The 18,217-nt window shown below is 31.7% G+C and overlaps 1 protein-coding gene across 1 annotated transcript in view; it reads right to left on the reverse strand.

Moving 5' to 3' along the window:
- Positions 1 to 269: 269 nt before the first annotated feature.
- LOC114349402 (derlin-2) overlaps positions 270 to 18,217 on the reverse strand; it is a 33,919-nt gene continuing 15,971 nt past the window's right edge. Inside the window, exon 5 of the mRNA XM_028299764.2 lies at positions 270 to 8,312. Coding sequence (XP_028155565.1) covers positions 8,174 to 8,312 — 139 coding nt within the window. The 3' untranslated portion in view covers positions 270 to 8,173. The remainder of the gene's footprint in view (positions 8,313 to 18,217) is intronic.

The following is an 18,217-nucleotide window of genomic DNA, read 5'->3' on the forward strand; positions in this document are numbered from 1 at the left end:
TCGGACAACAGGTTTAGGAAATACAAGACATCAAAAATGTCCCATTTTTAAGGTGATGCGTTAATTTTGGTGCTTAGTGTATAAATTATATTCTGTATTCATCTTCTCTAATGTACGCTGGGGGTTATTACTTTTCTGGAGGGAAGTGTCGTCCACTTTGTCTCAATCTCCCCTAATGTAGGCCCAGACCGGACTACCTAGCCATATTATGCAGTGCACTATATATGTGCCATATAGGACTATTATTAGTAGTAAATAAGTACACAGGATTTATTCAAAAATTTTATTATAATTACACCCATAAATAAGGAAAAATATTAACAAAAACCTACTGTCTCGTTACTCTTATATCACAAGATAAGGAAATAGAACTTTTGACACTATACATTTTGTAGGTAAAAGTGCCATCTGGCTTATTTAATATTACGTAACTGACATATCTGACCCACAGATACAGTATATCTTATAAAAATATCAATATTATAATTATTTATGCAGCATATTCACAAAATAAAATCCCAAACAAAACAAATGATCAGACTAAGATTGCATCTTCCTATGCAAAGGTTGGCTTTCAAACGTCTCTAAACGTAGCCAAAATTTTAGTCAAATGTTACATTGGTTTCCGGAGGTTTAGACCATGGTCTAGGATTACTTCTTCTTGGATACTCTTCTAATTCTCAGTTAACGGTTGAGGACTACATAAAAGACGGTCACTCAATTCATACGGACGTAGAACGGCTACTGAGTGAGTGTCCTGAGGTAGACAACTCCGAACGTTATCGCATTATCATTGATGCTGTTGCAGACAAAATTTCAAGAAGAGGTAATGCCAAAACGCGAATGACAAGCCCGGAAATCATTGTATCAAAACAAAACACCGGATATGAATAAACACATTTCAATCGACATAAACGCATGTATTAGTTTTATAACGTTTGTAAGTACATATAGACGGAGAGGCAGCGCTGAAAAATCTCTTTGAATTTACTAAAGCTAAATTTTTCACAGTTGATTACTGTGATTGTGTAGAGAAACATACTGCGGTCGGTCAAGCGAAACGTAGAACAGGGGTTACTGAGAGGGTATCAAAGTTGCTTTCCTACGAAGGTAATTAAATCCATTTACTAAGGCTGAAAATCAGTACACACATTCTAAATTGAATATAAATAAAAGTTATTATAGTCGGTCAGCCGTATGACGGGACAGAGCCGGTGAGTCGGCCACAATGAATGTACAGGGTTATTCACTATATTTTGACCCCCTTGTAAACTGCTTTATTTACAGCATTAGAATAAAATACAAAAGTTATTCGATTTTTTAATTATGATTTTTTGACATATATCGTACTAGTGACGTCATCCATCTGGGCGTGATGACGTAATCGACTATTTTTTTAAATGAGAATAGGGGTCGTGTGCTAGCTCATTTGAAAGATTATTTAATTCTCTATACTTTATAGTATTATAAAGATTAAGATCATTATTTATACAGGGTGTCCAAAAAAATTTTTAAGAATTATTAATTAAACAATTAATTTAATTAAAACAATTTTTTTTGGACACCCTGTATAATTAATCATGTTAATGTTTATATTACTGAATAGGGAACTGGATAATCTTTCAAATGAGCTAGCACTCGACCCCTATTCCCATTTAAAAAAAATGGTCGATTACGTCATCACGCCCAAATGGTTGACGTCACTAGTACGATATATATGTCAAAAAATCATAATTTAAAAATCGAATAACTTTTGTATTTTACATTTTTTTCTAATTCTGTAAATAAAGCAGTTTACAACGGAGGTCAAAATATAGTGAATAACCCTGTACATTCACTGGGGCCGACCGACCGGCTTTGTCCCGTCATACAGCTGACCGACTATAATAACTTTTATTTATATTTAAATTAGAATGTGTGTACTGATTTTCAGCCTTAGTAAATGGATTTAATTACCTTCGTAGGAAAGCAACTTTAATACTCTCTCAGTAACCCCTGTTCTATGTTTCTCTTTACCGACCGCAGCATGTTTCTCTACACAATCACAGTAATCAACTGTGAAAAATCTAGGTTTAGTAAATTCAAAGAGATTTTTCAGCGCTGCCTCTTGGACTAATACTAATAGTGATTTAAATTCCAAAATATTCTTAGTATTATTTTTACTGAATTATTAACACTGCTAATGCAAAAGCATCCATTCGGTTCTCAGTGTGATCGTAGTGTAAGCCCGTAGTGTAAGTCTTTTTAACCTTAAATTGGAATTTTGTTGTGCGAATATACATCATACTCCGTTTGAAAATTATTGATAGCAGTTTTTATGACAGCTCCTTTGCAATTTATGTATTCGAAGTTTATCAGGGTGCTCAGATTATTTACATATATAGGTTTATGTTTATGTCATGTACAGGGGTACATAACAAAGGCAAGAAGTTATCCGTTGTATATTTTTTTTGCTTTGGTAAGTTCTATATAAAGATCGTTGTAATCTTCTGTCATACAAACTGTGCTATCATGCATTTTCAAATTGAGAATAGTCTTTTAAGAGCCATTCAACTTGGAGATAATAATATTTTAAAAATTTATTTTGACTTCAGAATTATATGCCGTAAATAAAAATATAATTTGGAACTAATAAATTCTCTAGAAAAAAAGCAAATATTTAATTATATTAATTTATCAGATGCAGAATATGCAATTTTTTAACTAACTGTGCATAACTTTTAATTATTGCAAGACCTGAATAATATTCAACTAAACAATGGATACCTCGGAAAAATTCAAAAACGATGGAATGAATTCACGTGCATATAATCCTTACGTGTTTACTTCAAAAAGAGAAAGAGGGGATCGGTAATTTCACATATACAAAATTATATGTACGTTTTTTATTTTTGCAAGTGTAAACAAAATATAACCATTTGCAGTCGTTGTCAGATTTCACATGACATCAATTTTAGTCGTACACTTCCCCAGACTTCGGTACCCCCGACCATCTAATACACCTACAAAAGCAATTAAAAGCAGGCATACTCAATGGATGAAGGAGGAACAACGGGTGGAAGTCCAAAAATCAGCAATCTTAGTACTAGAATTTAATACTAACATCATCAACAGATAAAGTTTTATAAACAAACTAGATACCATTAGTCATCATAAATGTGAACTAAAAATTAATGCACAGAAGGCCAAAGTGAAAGAAGGGAAGAAAGGACCAAGGCCGGGTTTCAATTACTTGGTCTCCGTTATTACAAACAATGGACAAATACGTCGACGTCTTACAATGGCCACATCAGCAACGTTCAAACTTAAAGAGAGATTAAATTCTAGCATGAGATTCTTATATAGCCACTTTCTTTAACAGCGCAACCAGTGTGAATACGAAGACGGTACAGACCAAAGCTAAGATGGATAGACGGTGTAACATAGGATTGTTACATCTGCTGTTTCAAGCAAGGGACAACAGAATGTAGCAGAAAGCTTGAAGTGATGATGATTGAATATTTTTAACGTTTTGATCTGCCATAGAGGATCCAAAAATGTGAAATTTTATTTAAAAGCTAATAAGAGTGTTTTCAATATTCTTTGTCGCTTGGTTTAGATTCGTTCGAATGTTCATTTTGTTTAACATGCAATATAAACGACTCTTAAACGACTCTTAGCTGATTTTTCTAATCATTACAATATACGATGTACCAGTAGTGTCAAAATGGAGGTACTCATAGGATTGGAAACAGGACTCATCATATTCAGTTGATTCCGAATCTTCAGAGTGTGTTGATTTTGAATCTATTGAAGATATGCAAAATATCAGAAGTCAAAATTTTAACCACTGACTAAGAATATGAAAAGGCAGATCAAAACAAAGGAAATGATATGTTTCGTAAAGTTGTATGTACAGCTTGCTAGAAAGATTCTAAAAAATGGAAATGCTCTAAACTCACTGACTTACGTTTAAGTCAGTCTGAGTTGACAAAGACTTGAGCAACTGAATCAGGAACAGCCGTAACTTTTTTTAACGTTAAGCTTATTAAATCTACCCTCTAAACCTACCAATCGGTGAGAAACATCAGAAAAATCAGAAAGAATCAGTGTTGCAAAAATGTTCTCTCCTGTCAAAGAACTTCCCTCTAATGGTTATACAGTTTGGTATTCCAAGTGGGACACTTTAGCTGTGTCGAAAGTTTTCTACACGAATGTTTTCAAGAATTTTGAAATTACTGTTAACCCCTACTTCCAGAAATTTCTGCACAATACTGTTAGCTAAATATTTCATTTAGAAAAAAAATATTTAAATATTCTTGATCTGCGAGATTATGAGTTATGTTGTTTTAAGATCAACTGTGTTTTCCAGGAAAACTCCACTAACAATAAAATGCACTAATTACTCATGCTATATGATCGGTATAAAAATATTGCAGTGACATTTTTAATTGGGGGCAGTCTCTCATATATTTAGTTACATTCCATCTTTCGTATATATACCTACACTAGGCCAAAATTCTGGAAAATTTACAAAAATATTGTTTTTCCAGCAACACTCGTCTCATTATCGTGACTTATATAGTTTATCAACACAATTACGTTTGTATCTTATTGTTTTATAATTTTGCTTAATATTTTATGTATTTCTCATTCTACACTGTGATGAGCGCGCTAATAACCGGCAAAATAGCACAAAAGATGGAAAACGTAACAAGTTGTGAGATAAAAAGAAATGAAACTAGTCGAGCTGGGAAATTTAGCGATATTAACCTATAAATTGATATATAATAAATATAATGAATATGTTGATATTTTGGCTGAAAAAGCTATTGAGTATGGTATGTACTTCAAATAATCGTAAGTGTTGCATATCTGATTTAGTTAACACTATTAAGCATCGAGTTAAAAATCAGTGGAGTCAATCATGGCGAGATCTTTGTAAACAATCCAAATCTCAGTATTCACTGATTCAACCTTCTGTTCCCAATATATATTGGTTTAAAAATTATATAGTACCTCGAAGATATATAACAACATTAATCAGAATGAAGTTTGGACATGCATGTTTCCCTCTACATCTAGCAAGAATTAAAGTTTTTGATTCAAATCTTTGTACTGAATGTCAGAAGGTAGGTGATTTGAATCACACTTTCTTTGAGTGCACAAAATACATTCCACACAGCTATAATTTAATCGAAGATTTAATAAAATGTAATGTTTTTCCACCTTTCAATATATCCTATCTATTGTCTCTGAACAGCAAAAATATATATGATTGTTTAATGAAATTTATCTGTGAAACTAAAATAACCTCTAAATTTATTAATCCTGATAATTTGATATATTATGTACATATGGAAAAAGAAGAAGAAGATGTATAATGGAAAAATGTGGTGAGCAACTTGGATAGTCCATAGCTGCCACCTGCAGCTTTTGAACTGAGTAGAGAGCTGTGGAAGAGTTTGCTATGGAACTCTAAGGACCTCGTTGCCTTCTTTACGTATGAATAGAAAACAAAAAGTTGTGACTGGCTAATTGACACCCAAGTCTATGCAAAAAAAAACCTATAAATTTACATTATATTGATTGTGTCCCACCTTTAGATGTATCGCACGAGTTTGGCAACTACCACTGTCACAGTGACAGTTCTAGTTGACATACTCCTCTGATACGTGTAAAGGTGAGAAACAAACAATATAATGTAAATTTATATGTTAATATCACTAAATTTCCCGGCTCGACCAGTTTCATTTCTTTTTATCTCACAACTTAATACGTTTTCCATCTTTTCTGCTATTTTGCCAGTTATTAGCGTGCTCATCACTGTATATATTTACATAATTATTCAATAAAATATGGAAACAGAACAGATGCAAACGAAACGCCGAAAATTTGAGATTTGTGAATGGCAACACATCACTGGCAATACTGTATTCGCCCCGTGCGTCTTCCCTCTATTTACAGTCACGTGACACGCTGTCAGATTTTGTAAGGACGTTTTAACATCGAGTCTTATGGGATTATTTTGTTAAACTTGAATATTTTATTTTGTAGTGATAATAACCGAATACAATTGTTAGAAATCATTAGTTATTAATTTATAGTGTAATTTATAGTGCAACAAAAATATTTTCTTTTTCGTTAATAAAGATTTATTGACATAAACTGCGATAGTGAGGTTATGTATACATAATCAAACTGTGGGAAAGTGAAGAATTTATATCAGATTAAGTGCATTTTTTTAAATGTCTCATTTAAACATACACAAAGCGTCCTTACAAAATTTCAAAAAACCGCCACCATGAGCAGGTCGGTCGATTTTGCTTTGACTTAGTTTCCAAAATTAAAGAATTTAAGTTTCCAAAATGTTTGCCACTATTTATTATTGCGCATTATTTATTTTCAATTGTTTAATAAAGTTGTTCCATTTTATCTTTGCCCATGCGTCATGGTTCATTTTCAAACAAATTAAATCAAAACACAAAGTGAAATGTACGTCGATGTGTATAGTATACAGTATACACAATGTATTGGGACCGTGCAAGTTCGGAAAAGCGACACCTGGTTTCATAGCTCAGCAACATTTTTAGCACCTTTAATTATATTGGCCAAAAAAAATTATAAGAAGAGAAAGTAAGATTGAGGTTATGATATTAAAGGTAAGCAATTGTGTGTAGTAAATAAAATAAATTATTAAAATGCAGTACTACAAGCAAAATACAATTAATTAAATTTACTTTTATATAATAATTGCATATCATATCAATATTGTGGAGCAACATATAATGTTTCTTCTTCAATGACAGTAGGTATGAAATACACGTCAATTTGACAATTTCAATTGACAACATGAATTATATAAGATCAGCCAAAGTCCGAAAATTGAATTTTTTAACTTTTTTGGGTTATGATTGAAAATTATTTATAGTATAAAATAACCATGGATACAAAATTATTTGTTTTCTGAACGTCTGCACTCAACTTACCGTGTACCGGTAGCTTTATATTCTATTAGAGTGTTTTATGTTTCTGCGATTTCCCGAATACTAGGTTTTTAACTTTTGATGTCAAATATCTCTGGATCCTTAGATGGTAGAAGGTCCAAATTTTTACAGTAGTTGTAGATACATAATATCAAGTCCCGCGTAAATTTTTATTGAAAAATGTACAAAAACAAGTAAAATAAAAAATAAAATCTAAACTTTTTGGGGTTTTTTTTGTAAGAGTATTTTAAAAAAATTTTAAGTAAATGTTTCTTTCACACTAACTTTACAAAAATCTACGCGGTACTAAAAAATACATGTAGTTTCAAAATAAAAAAAAATTAGGTCTCTAAGTGCTTTGGTTACAGAGCTATGTGACAATGTTAACATTGTCGTTAAATGGGACTTTGGGTGCCCTTAAGAAAGTTGCAAAATTTCTCCACTATTCGCGCACGATCGTTTCTCGTATCCCCTCCAAGTACTTGCACATAGCGAATATACACATCGACATACGTTTCACTTTATGTTTTGACTTAATTTGTTTGAAAATGAAACGTGCTGCATGGGCAAAGATAAAATGGAACAACTATATCATAGAATTATGTGTTAGTTGCGATTTAAGTGATCAACTATCGTAATATAATAAATGTAGAACAACTATCGATATATGCTTTTCTCCTGACGATAATAGAAAGTTTATGTAAAATAAACAAGGAAATGGAACATAAGCTCACAAAACGGAAGATAAGAAAAATCTGCATAAGCAATAACTTAAAAACAAAATCCAAAAGTACCGAAAATAATAAATAAAAAATTCAACTATTTATCGACGACGTTGGCATTTCTGATTCGTTTCGGGTGAGGAATTTTGCATACGGTATAGCTTATTGATGTACTAATATTGAGCTGACTTTCTACTAAATATCACAATAGTAGACATCAACGTAGGTCCCAATATCTTGAACATTAATGCAGTCTCAAAATGTCCCACATTAAATTTAGTTTGTAAGACGAACCCGATGGCAATATGAATATCAAAGGTTAAGCAATATCTGCTACATATCTAAAACTTGTAAGTATTTTAAATAAATTAGTTAAACAAATAACGATAATTGTTTTGCATATACATAAATTGTCTAGTCTTAGTCTACAACTAAAAACGTTATTTAAAGCAAGTTACAATATCTGAGGTCGATCGTCAGTTATTTCTATCGATTTTCTGCGTTGTTATCAGCGTCTTCTTGGTTTTGAACATCGTTTTGATTTCCCCACTGAAATCCGCCGGGGTTTTCCTCTGGCAATCTTTGGTAGTCTGCATCTTCAGGAAGAGCATCGAATAGTATTCGCCTACAAAAATAATTTAACCTAAAATTACTTTGAACCTTTCATACATTGTTCATTGACGTTTTTTGCTTTTGGTTTATTGTTATTTATTATAGGGGAGTGCATATAGATTTTCACTTCGGAAAAAATCAAACAATAATAATAAACAACATATCAAAAAGTTCTACTCGAGAAGTGGGTGCTTCATTTTTTATTAAACAAATGAACTACGAAATTGGATGTTTTTTTAAATAACTCTGAAAATATAAATTTTAGAAAAAAACTGACTTGACCATTGAAAAATACAGAAAATTCTACAAAAAAAAACCTTATATAAATTTCTAAAATTAAATCTGTGGCTTCTATAATTTTTTATTTACAACGCTAAAGTCACCCTTCTCACAAACATTGGCGCACTGTAAACTAGCATACGGCGAAGTGCACGGTTGAGTTATTATAATGTAATTCTTTAACTAATGGATCAAATGAAATTTTACAAACTGGACATGAAAGAAGAATAATTAAGCTATCTTATGGTTATAATAAAAAGAAATAATATGTTTGAGCATAAATACGGTGTGGGCGGAAAATGAGACTTCCATGAATTTTATTTAAAAATGATTTAAAAATGTGTAACTAATACAATTTTTCTTATAAAACTCTCAATTTTGCACAACTTACCTTTAAAATCTCCTACTAAATGATGCTTTATTCAAAAAAAAAATCTCAAAAATTTAATTCAAATGATACGTCTCAAAAAATGTAATTTTTGAAAACTTCGTAGTTTTACAGAATTACCACCAATTTAAGACGGTATTACTCAAGTTTGAACAGATTTATTACAGTTTTATAAGTGCTTTTTTAAAGCTTAGGATATAGTCTTTAACATACACTTAATATCGAAAATTACCAGCTAAAAAAAAGTTTATACAAAGTGATCAAAACTTTTTTCTGTAAAACTTACCTAAATTACATTTAATAATAAGCTTCAACAATAATAAATGTTCAACAAAAAAATTTTTCATTAGCTCTTATACAGTATGTCTGCGTAACTTAGAACCTATTGATAACTATTTTGTTATCAGTTTTACGAAAAAAAAGTTATTCTTTATAAAATACTCTGTATCGTATATAATCTAAGATGCAACCATTAAATATCAAATTTTATTAATTTTATACGAGGTATGTCAAAAAATATGAATTTCACTCAAGAGTAAAGTACCTTTTTTATTTCACAATATCGAAAATTTTTATTAAGAAAAGTTGTTTGGAATTAAAAAATATGTTTTAGTGTTCAATTACATCCTTCTAATTAAAATATTGTGAATAATAAAGACACGTAACTCCTAAGAAAAATTCATATTTTTTACATACTTCCTATAAAATTGAAAAAGTTTGGTATCTGATGGTTGTATCTTAGATTTTAGACCAGGTAGAGCATTTTATGAACTTTTTTTCGTAAAATTGATAATAAAATAGTTATCATAATTGTAATAAAATGATGATGGGTATTCGTAATTTGAGAAAAAATTTAAAAAAAATTTTCGATTAGAATGATGTAATTGTATATTAAAACATAGTTTTTAATGGGGAACTTGCACATTTTTTTTTATTACATAATAATGTTCAGTTTTGTATAAAAATGAGATTTCCAAAATTTCCCGCTTCAAAAACTCATAATAACTTAGAAATACAAATTTAAAGTCTTCTTTATTTTAAAGTAGTTCAGACGGCCCGTGACTTCACATAGTTTTACATTAGTTTTTTATATGGTTATATCAGTGATGTGGGAGGGTTATATGTAAGTATATTCTTCTTCTTCTTCTTTAGTTTATTGGCCTCGACCTACTTGGGTATTTGGCCACAGCATCGTCGCGAAATATGGGAAAATATTTATATTGTAATGACATTTTTTGATCACTATACTTAATAGGAAGTGTGTACCTACTAAGTCTTATCGTTAAATACTTATGAGAATAATAATCAGAATAAAATCACAGTATAAAATTAGTAGGTATAATGGGAGTATAATATACATAATATATGTACTTACTTATCTGCTTTAACTCCCCGAACTTCTCCGACGGAAAAATTTTCACTCTTTTGAAAATATGTAGCCACCATACACATATCAACTATAGGTAAGTTATCAGACTGCCCTTTACAAAAACCCTCTTCGGTCATTTTAAAAAATATATCTTAAAAACACTCAAATATATCAGAAATAGAAATTATTAAATATATTTATAAAACTTAGTGTCAGTGTCAAAACGAATGCCAAACCTATAAGGGAACTTACACATTTTTTTATTACGTAATATTATTCAGTTTCCTTTAAAAATAATATTTCCAAACTTTCACGCGGTAAAACCTCATAATAACTTAGAAGATAATTTAAAATCTATATATTTTTTTCTGTTTTCTGGCCTTGGTTTAGAAGAACCCTTAGCCAATGTAAAATAGTTCAAACGATCAAAAACGCTTGTGACGTTACATAACTGTATTTTCTACTGACGTTTATAGTGTCTAATTTAAAATTATATACAATTTTGTTTACTTTGTTGGTGCAGAATGTACATGCACAACTATATGACGTCACTATGCGTTTTGGACCACCTGTTTTAATTTGAATTTTTAATCGTCTTTAGGGGCCAAACGAAAGACAAACAAAACTTTTTTTTATCTTTGATACATGTTTTAAATTATGTTCTGTTGTGATTTATAACATTTTTTTCGAATTTAAAAATTTATGCAAGTTCCCTATTCTAAACAACTTTTCATAATAGCATTTTTTGATATTCTGGAATATAAAGGTACTTTACTCTTGAACGAAATTCATATTTTTGACATAACTCGTATAAAATTAATAAAATTTCATATATGATCGTTGAGTTTTAGATTTTTGACTATTCAGAGCATTTTATGAAGAACACCTTTTTTTCGTACAATTGATAATAAAAAAGTTTCCCACGTGGTTCCTAGCTACGCAGACATACTATATAAGAGCTTCTGTATAATAATTTTCAAATTGCAATGCCATATTCGGATTCAGCATAATCAAAAACAAAATAGAAACATATTTGATCAAAGTAAAATGATGAATTCAACGATATTTTTAAAATTAATTATACAACACAATTGTTATTGTTTAAACAATTAATAAACAATTAGCGGCCAAATCTGCCAGTAGAACTTTTTACTTTAACATGTATATAAACTAATAAAAAAAGTTTTAGAAAAATATAAGCTTGTTTGAAATTTTCCGAAACAATGCATGTTTTCGTTCTAATTGCACTCCCCTATTAGGGGTGTTCTGTTTAAAATATAGATTGCATGTTTTAAAGGATTTACGTTGATATTTTCGTAAAAGGCAACTCAATTTGTGTAAAGTTCAATTAACATTTAGTTTAATTCTAATTCTATATTCATTAGTCATCATCACCATTGGCTCTACAACCAATGGTGGGTCTTGGCCTGTTCCAGAATCAGCTTCCATTCCTTCCTATCCTTCGCCTTGGTTTTTAAATGTTGTACTCTTATTACTCGTAAGTCGTCTTCCACCTGGTCCTTGAATAGTGCTCTTCTCACTCCATCCGGTCTTTGGTTATAAATGTATTTCGACGTCTCCATGTTATTTATTCTCTCTAAGTGGCCTAGCCACCGCAGCCTGTTTATGTTGATAGATCTACCAATACTAGGTCGAACGGTCGAGGAATTATTTCATATAGCTACCGACGGAGAAACATTTCATCAGCTTGTGAATACGACGATAGCCAACGCTTGAAAACAAGCACGGCACACAAAGAAGACTAGGCTCACTATAAAGGCGGTAAAGCTCAAAATTATAGTTCTCCATCACTTTTTGTCATCGTCCACGTTTCTGACGCGTAGATGAGGACGGGCTTGATTACAGTTCTTCTTCCTTCTTGTATGTAAGCTTTAAAGCCTGTTTCTTCTTCAATATTAGCCTCCTAAATTGTTTAAATTATCGCACCATCTTTTTCTTGGTCTGCCAATACTTCTTCGTCCATTTGGTGGCTTATCTCCTGCTATTCGTACTATCCTATCCTCTGACATTCTACTAATGTGTTCGTTCGAGTCCTGTTTTCGTTTTGTCACCCATCCATTTATGTCTTCTACATTGCATGCTGTTCTTGTTTTCGCTTCTCTCCCTATGCTTGATATTCGTCAAAGTATTTTCATCTCTGTTGTTTCTATACTAATTTTACAATCAAGATGCAGTAGAAATAAACAAACCAAGACACGTTAATTGCTACTAGGAGCACTCCCGAATCATAATTTACAATCAGGGTTGTTTTGTTTTAAACATTTTGTTTTAATCAACTGTTTTAAACATTTGCTTAGGTTTAAAACAGATTTTGTTTAAAAAGTTTAAAACATGTTTAAAACACTTAAATTAAACAAGCGTTTTTTTTTTCATCTTCTTTGTGAATATAATACATAAATATGAAAAAAATCTCAAATACATATTATTATAATGAATTTTTAACAAATATATTATTTATTTATTAATACACACTTGTGGGAACACAACAAAAATTGGAGAACTTCAAAACATTTTGCATACAAGAGTTAATAAATTTCTCAAACTGTTTCAGTCTCATAGTAATCTTGTAATCTAAGTCATCAATCTGACCCGTCACGTGATCACTTATAGAATTAAGCTCTTTAGAAATTGAAATCAACTTAGTTGCTTTGACGTTGCCTAGCCGATTACATAGTTTGGAATTGATTAAAGCGTATGATGAGAAGATTTTTTTTGGATGGCCAAAGAACGCCACCATGCCAATGGTCTTACATTCTCCATTAGATGTTTAGAAAACATATATGGTTTAAAGGGTACACATTTTGGCCGGTAATTAATAATAATTGGCAATGTTTCTGGATAATAAGTTTCTACATATTCCGTGCCAGTTTTTATTTGCGCTTGACTAAATCTATTTCCACTAAAGCGATGAGCAAACAAAGGACCCCGCAGAAACCTTATGGGAAATGGCTCTCTGTCAAATGCTCTGAAACTTTGGGTTCTGGTAGTCCTTGACGTGTAGAATAAAAGACTCAATGGGCGCGTAGCTCCAAAAAATGATGGTTTCAAGATATAAGCCTCTGAAATTATAGGTACAGTGAAGACGTTTGAGTTGGAATAAATTCATTTTCTCGAGAATGGGCGACTCTGGAGACAAATTACGAATCAGGTCGATTTTCATTTTTAAATTATAATTTTTTAGCATATATATCATACTAGTGACGTCATTCATCTGGGCGTGATCACGCAATCTATGATTTTTTTAAATAAAAACAGGGGTCGTGTGACAGATCATTTGAAAGGTTATTCAATTCTCTATTCACTGATATAAATATTATCATAATTATTTATACAGGGTGCCCAAAAATTTTTTTGAATAATATTAGTTGAGACAAAAAGAAGAATGTATATAATTTATTTAATTCGAAATACATTTTACTGCTGTCAGAAAACAGAAAAAAAAATGTTAATTTGAAAAATAAACATTGCTTTTCGCTTAAATTAAATGCTCAAACTGCTAAGAGGCAGGTGGGTGGCAGCTTTAATATTGAATTTAAGCGAAAAACAATATTTATTTATTAAATAAACATTTTTTCCTGTTTGCGGACAACAGTAAAATGTATTTCGAGTTAAATAAATTACATATATACATTCTTCTTTTTGACTCAATTAATTTAATTAAAACAAAATTTTTGGGCACCCTGTATAAATAATTATGTAACAGTTTATATTAATGAACAGAGAGTTGAATAACCTTTCAAATGAGCTATCACACAACCCCTATTCTTATTTAAAAAAAATCATCGATTGCGTCATCACGCCCAGATGGATGACGTCACTAGTATGATATATATGCCAAAAAATTATAATTTAAAAATAAAAATCGATCTGATTCGTAATTTATCTCCAGAGTCACCCGTTCTCGAGAAAATGAATTTATTCCACCTTACACGTCCTCACTGTACCTATAACTTCAGAGGCTTGTATCTTGAAACCATGATTTTTTGGAGCTACGCGCCCATTGAGACTTTTATTCTACACATCAAGGACTACCAGAACCCAAAGTTTCAGAGCATTTGACAGAGAACCATTTCCCATAAGGTTTCTGCGGGGTCCTTTGACAAAAAATGAACCGGGATCAATGCCATTTCCATAAGCTCCTTCACTTTATTCGTAACATTTACCAAAAATTCGCCATTTGCATGTTCAGTCTCGAATGCTTCCAGAAGTTCTACTCATATCTCTGTAGCCTCTCCTTTAGTGCAAGTATTTGGACTTTGTCCCTGCTATATACTTTATTTTTATAAATACCTAGTCTTAGGCATTTGTCTTTAAATTTGTATCATTTACAAGCTTTATTACATTTTTATCAATACTTATTCTATTGTTTGAGCAAACGTGAAATAATATTGGCCAGTTTTCCAACTAACTTTCTAAGCATTCCGATAAAGTATTCCAATGAACATCCTGGTGCAATACAAGAGCAGAATCACCAGCTTCTCGGCATTTTGTGCTAGCAAAATGTATTTTTCATGTACATTTCTGAAATATTTGCAATTTTTTACTACTCTTTATTCCTGGCACTTCTATATCATGGGCAAGTAAGTTCAATATATGGGCCGAACAGCCATAAGTTATTATATGTATCTGTGCTGCCTAATTCCTTAAAAAGATCCTTCTCATTTTAAGAAAATATGATTTAAACAATGTTTTTTTCTACGTTTTATTTGTTTAAAACATGTAATATAAAAACAACAAAAAAACCGTTTAAAACGAAAAAAAAACGTTTGTTTTGTATAAAATAAAAAAACATGTTTTTTTGTAACCCTGTTTACAATGTATATACATTGTAAATCCCCAATCATGATTTCCAATGTTTATACATTGTAAATTATGATTCGGGGGTGCTCCTAGTAGCATTTAACGTGTCTTGGTTTGTTTATTTCTGCTGCATCTTGATTGTAAATTTAGTATAGTAGTCGTCTCGTTTTAGATGTGTCAGGTCTTGTCTCCGCCGTGTATGTCAATATAGGCTTAATTGCTGCTTTATAGATTCTTGCTTTTGTGTCTTGTCTTAGGTGTTTTTTCTTCCAGATTGTGTCATTAAGGGTCCCGCTCCCATACGCAGATGACATTGATCTCGTTGGAGACTCCATCCTATCCACAAAAGCCATTTTCAACAAGGTGGAAGGAGCAACAAGCGAAGTAGGGCTGAGGATTAATGAAGAGAAGACGAAATATATGTGTTTAAATAGAACGACACGAAGAGACAGGATAGGACAAAATGTGACGATAAACACCCTCAATTTCGAAAGAGTACAACGTTTTAAGTATCTGGAGGCCGTAATCACAGCTGACAACGATGTTACTGAAGAAATAAAAGACAGAATACAGTCGGCAAATCGCTCTGGATAAGCTTATAAAATCAAAAAATCTTACAAGAAGTTCCAAGATCAAAATCTATAAATCCATCGTCAGACCTGTTCTAACATATGGATGCGAAACGTGGACCATGACCAAATCAAACGAAGAGAAGCTCAGATGTTTTGAACGAAAAATATTTAGAAACATTTTCGGACCTCACCACGACATTAACACAAACCAGTATAAGATCAGAACCAACATCGAATTAAAAGCACTCTACAATGACACCGATATTGTCCAAGAAATTAAATCACAGCGACTAAGCTGGGCAGGCTACGTGCACAGACTTCATAACGAGAGACTTGTAAGACTGGTATGGGAGGAGATTCCTACAGGCAAAAGAAGTGCGATGGAGAGATAAAATCCAAGCAGATCTCCGAAAAATGAACATTCCATTTGACCCTAGGCTGATGGAAGACCGAACAAATTGGAAGAAAGTTGTACAGTCAGCCAGGACCCACCCAGGGTTGTAGCGATACGTGATGATGATGATGATGATGGCTTTGTATAGTGCGTTTCTGTTGACACTGTCATAGGCACATCTACAATCCACAAACAAATGGTCAGTATCAATCCCATCCCATGTTTTTTCCATAGCTTATCTTAGAAGGAATCTTCTTCTTCTTGTAGTGCCTATCCATTTCAGATGTTGAACCATCATGGCAATCTGTACTTTGCACACTGCTGCTCTGAAAAGATTTGTGGTTGTTGTGTTGAACTACATACGTAGATTTTTCAGCCAGAAAATCCTTCGCCTTCCTGGTTCTCATTTTCCTTCTACTTTTCCCTGCAAGATTAGTTGTAGCAGTACATATCTAGCTGTTCCTCATGATGTGACCGAGGTATTCGATTTTGGCTGTTTTTATTGTGGTTAATAGCTTTTTTCTGTTTTCATTCTCAACAAAACACCCGGTAACGTGATCGGTATAAGATATCTTCAAGATTCGACGATAAAGTCACATTTCTTGCAGGTGACGTCTGTGAGAGCCCGCAACTTAACTCCATACAACAGTATAGGAAAGATATAACATTGTAGTATCTGATTTTTATGGATATTGAAAAATCATGACATTTGAATATCTTAGCCATTTTTTGAAAGGCAGATCTTGCTTTCTCTATCCTACATATTTGATTTCTAGAGAATGGTCCCAATTTTCATTGACGTTCGTATCAAGGTAGGTATATGTGTTTCTTTTTAGGAGAATTAGGAGAATTTCTGTTTTAATGACAATAATGGAAAAACATGTAGGTATTTGTAATTCTACTGTCAAAAATTATAAAGCTATTATGTGCGTCCCACCTTGACATTACAGTACAGGTTCTTATGACCAACAGTGATGCCAAATTTTATCAGAAACAGGTTTTAAGCAAACATACTTTTTTCTATAGAATAACTATTAATAACTTAGGAATTCATATTATTGACATTTTGTGGCTGTCAGGGGTTCTAAAACATTTTGTTTTTCGAAAAATACCTTTATGTGAACAAAATAAAAATAATTTTGTATAAAACCTTTATATAATAATGCATTTAAGCCCATAAATATGTTAAACCTTAATAAATACGTATGTACCTACAGAAATAATGAAAATACATTTAAACTATATTATATTTTAACTTCTTTCTATAATCTCGTCTTCCTCACTTTCACTGCCACTGTCGTAGGGTGTAAACACATTAAAATGACATTAATTTCATCTGGGAAATCAGTCATTAAGAATAACAATAAACTGCAATTAGGATCCAAATTTTCCAAATAAGCAATGAGTTACTCAATACAATGTTATCAGTAATACTTTTAAGCTTATTTAATATTCTTTGTTATAATTTAATTTAGGTGAACTGACCATCAACAATTATACTTTATTTATTCTCAACTGTAGGACCTGGTAGCACAATATAAAACTTTACTTAAACTTGACTGACAATATACCGGGTGTCCACTTATATTTTCCCCCATTTTAACTGTCTATAACTTCTAAACGGTTCAAGATAGGAATATGCGGTTTTCGCTGAAATGTTTTATTTTAATAAAAGTTTTGTCTGAATGGATTGAATTTTTTATATCGCTTTCAAATACGAAATAAAAAATGGCGGATTTTTGAAAAAAACTTTGTTGACTTTTTTTTAATGGAACACCCAGTATATTTTTTTGTAAATTGAAAGAAAGGTCATTCACCTATCCAGCGATATAAAGTTTTTCAAAATCGGTTGTCAAATCACTGAGTAATTAATTTTTAAAATGAGGGGTGCAACGTGGATATCGCATACCTAAATAACATAACCATTAACAAAAAAGTCAACAAAGTTTTTTTTAAAAATCCGCCATTTTTTATTTCGTATTTGAAAGTGATATAAAAAATTCCATCCATTCAGACAAAACTTTTACTAAAATAAAACATTTCAGTGAAAACCGCATATTTCTATCTTGAGCCGTTTCGAAGTTATAGGCAGTTG

Source organism: Diabrotica virgifera, chromosome 1 (assembly GCF_917563875.1).
Source record: "Diabrotica virgifera virgifera chromosome 1, PGI_DIABVI_V3a".
NCBI lineage: Eukaryota > Metazoa > Arthropoda > Insecta > Coleoptera > Chrysomelidae > Diabrotica > Diabrotica virgifera.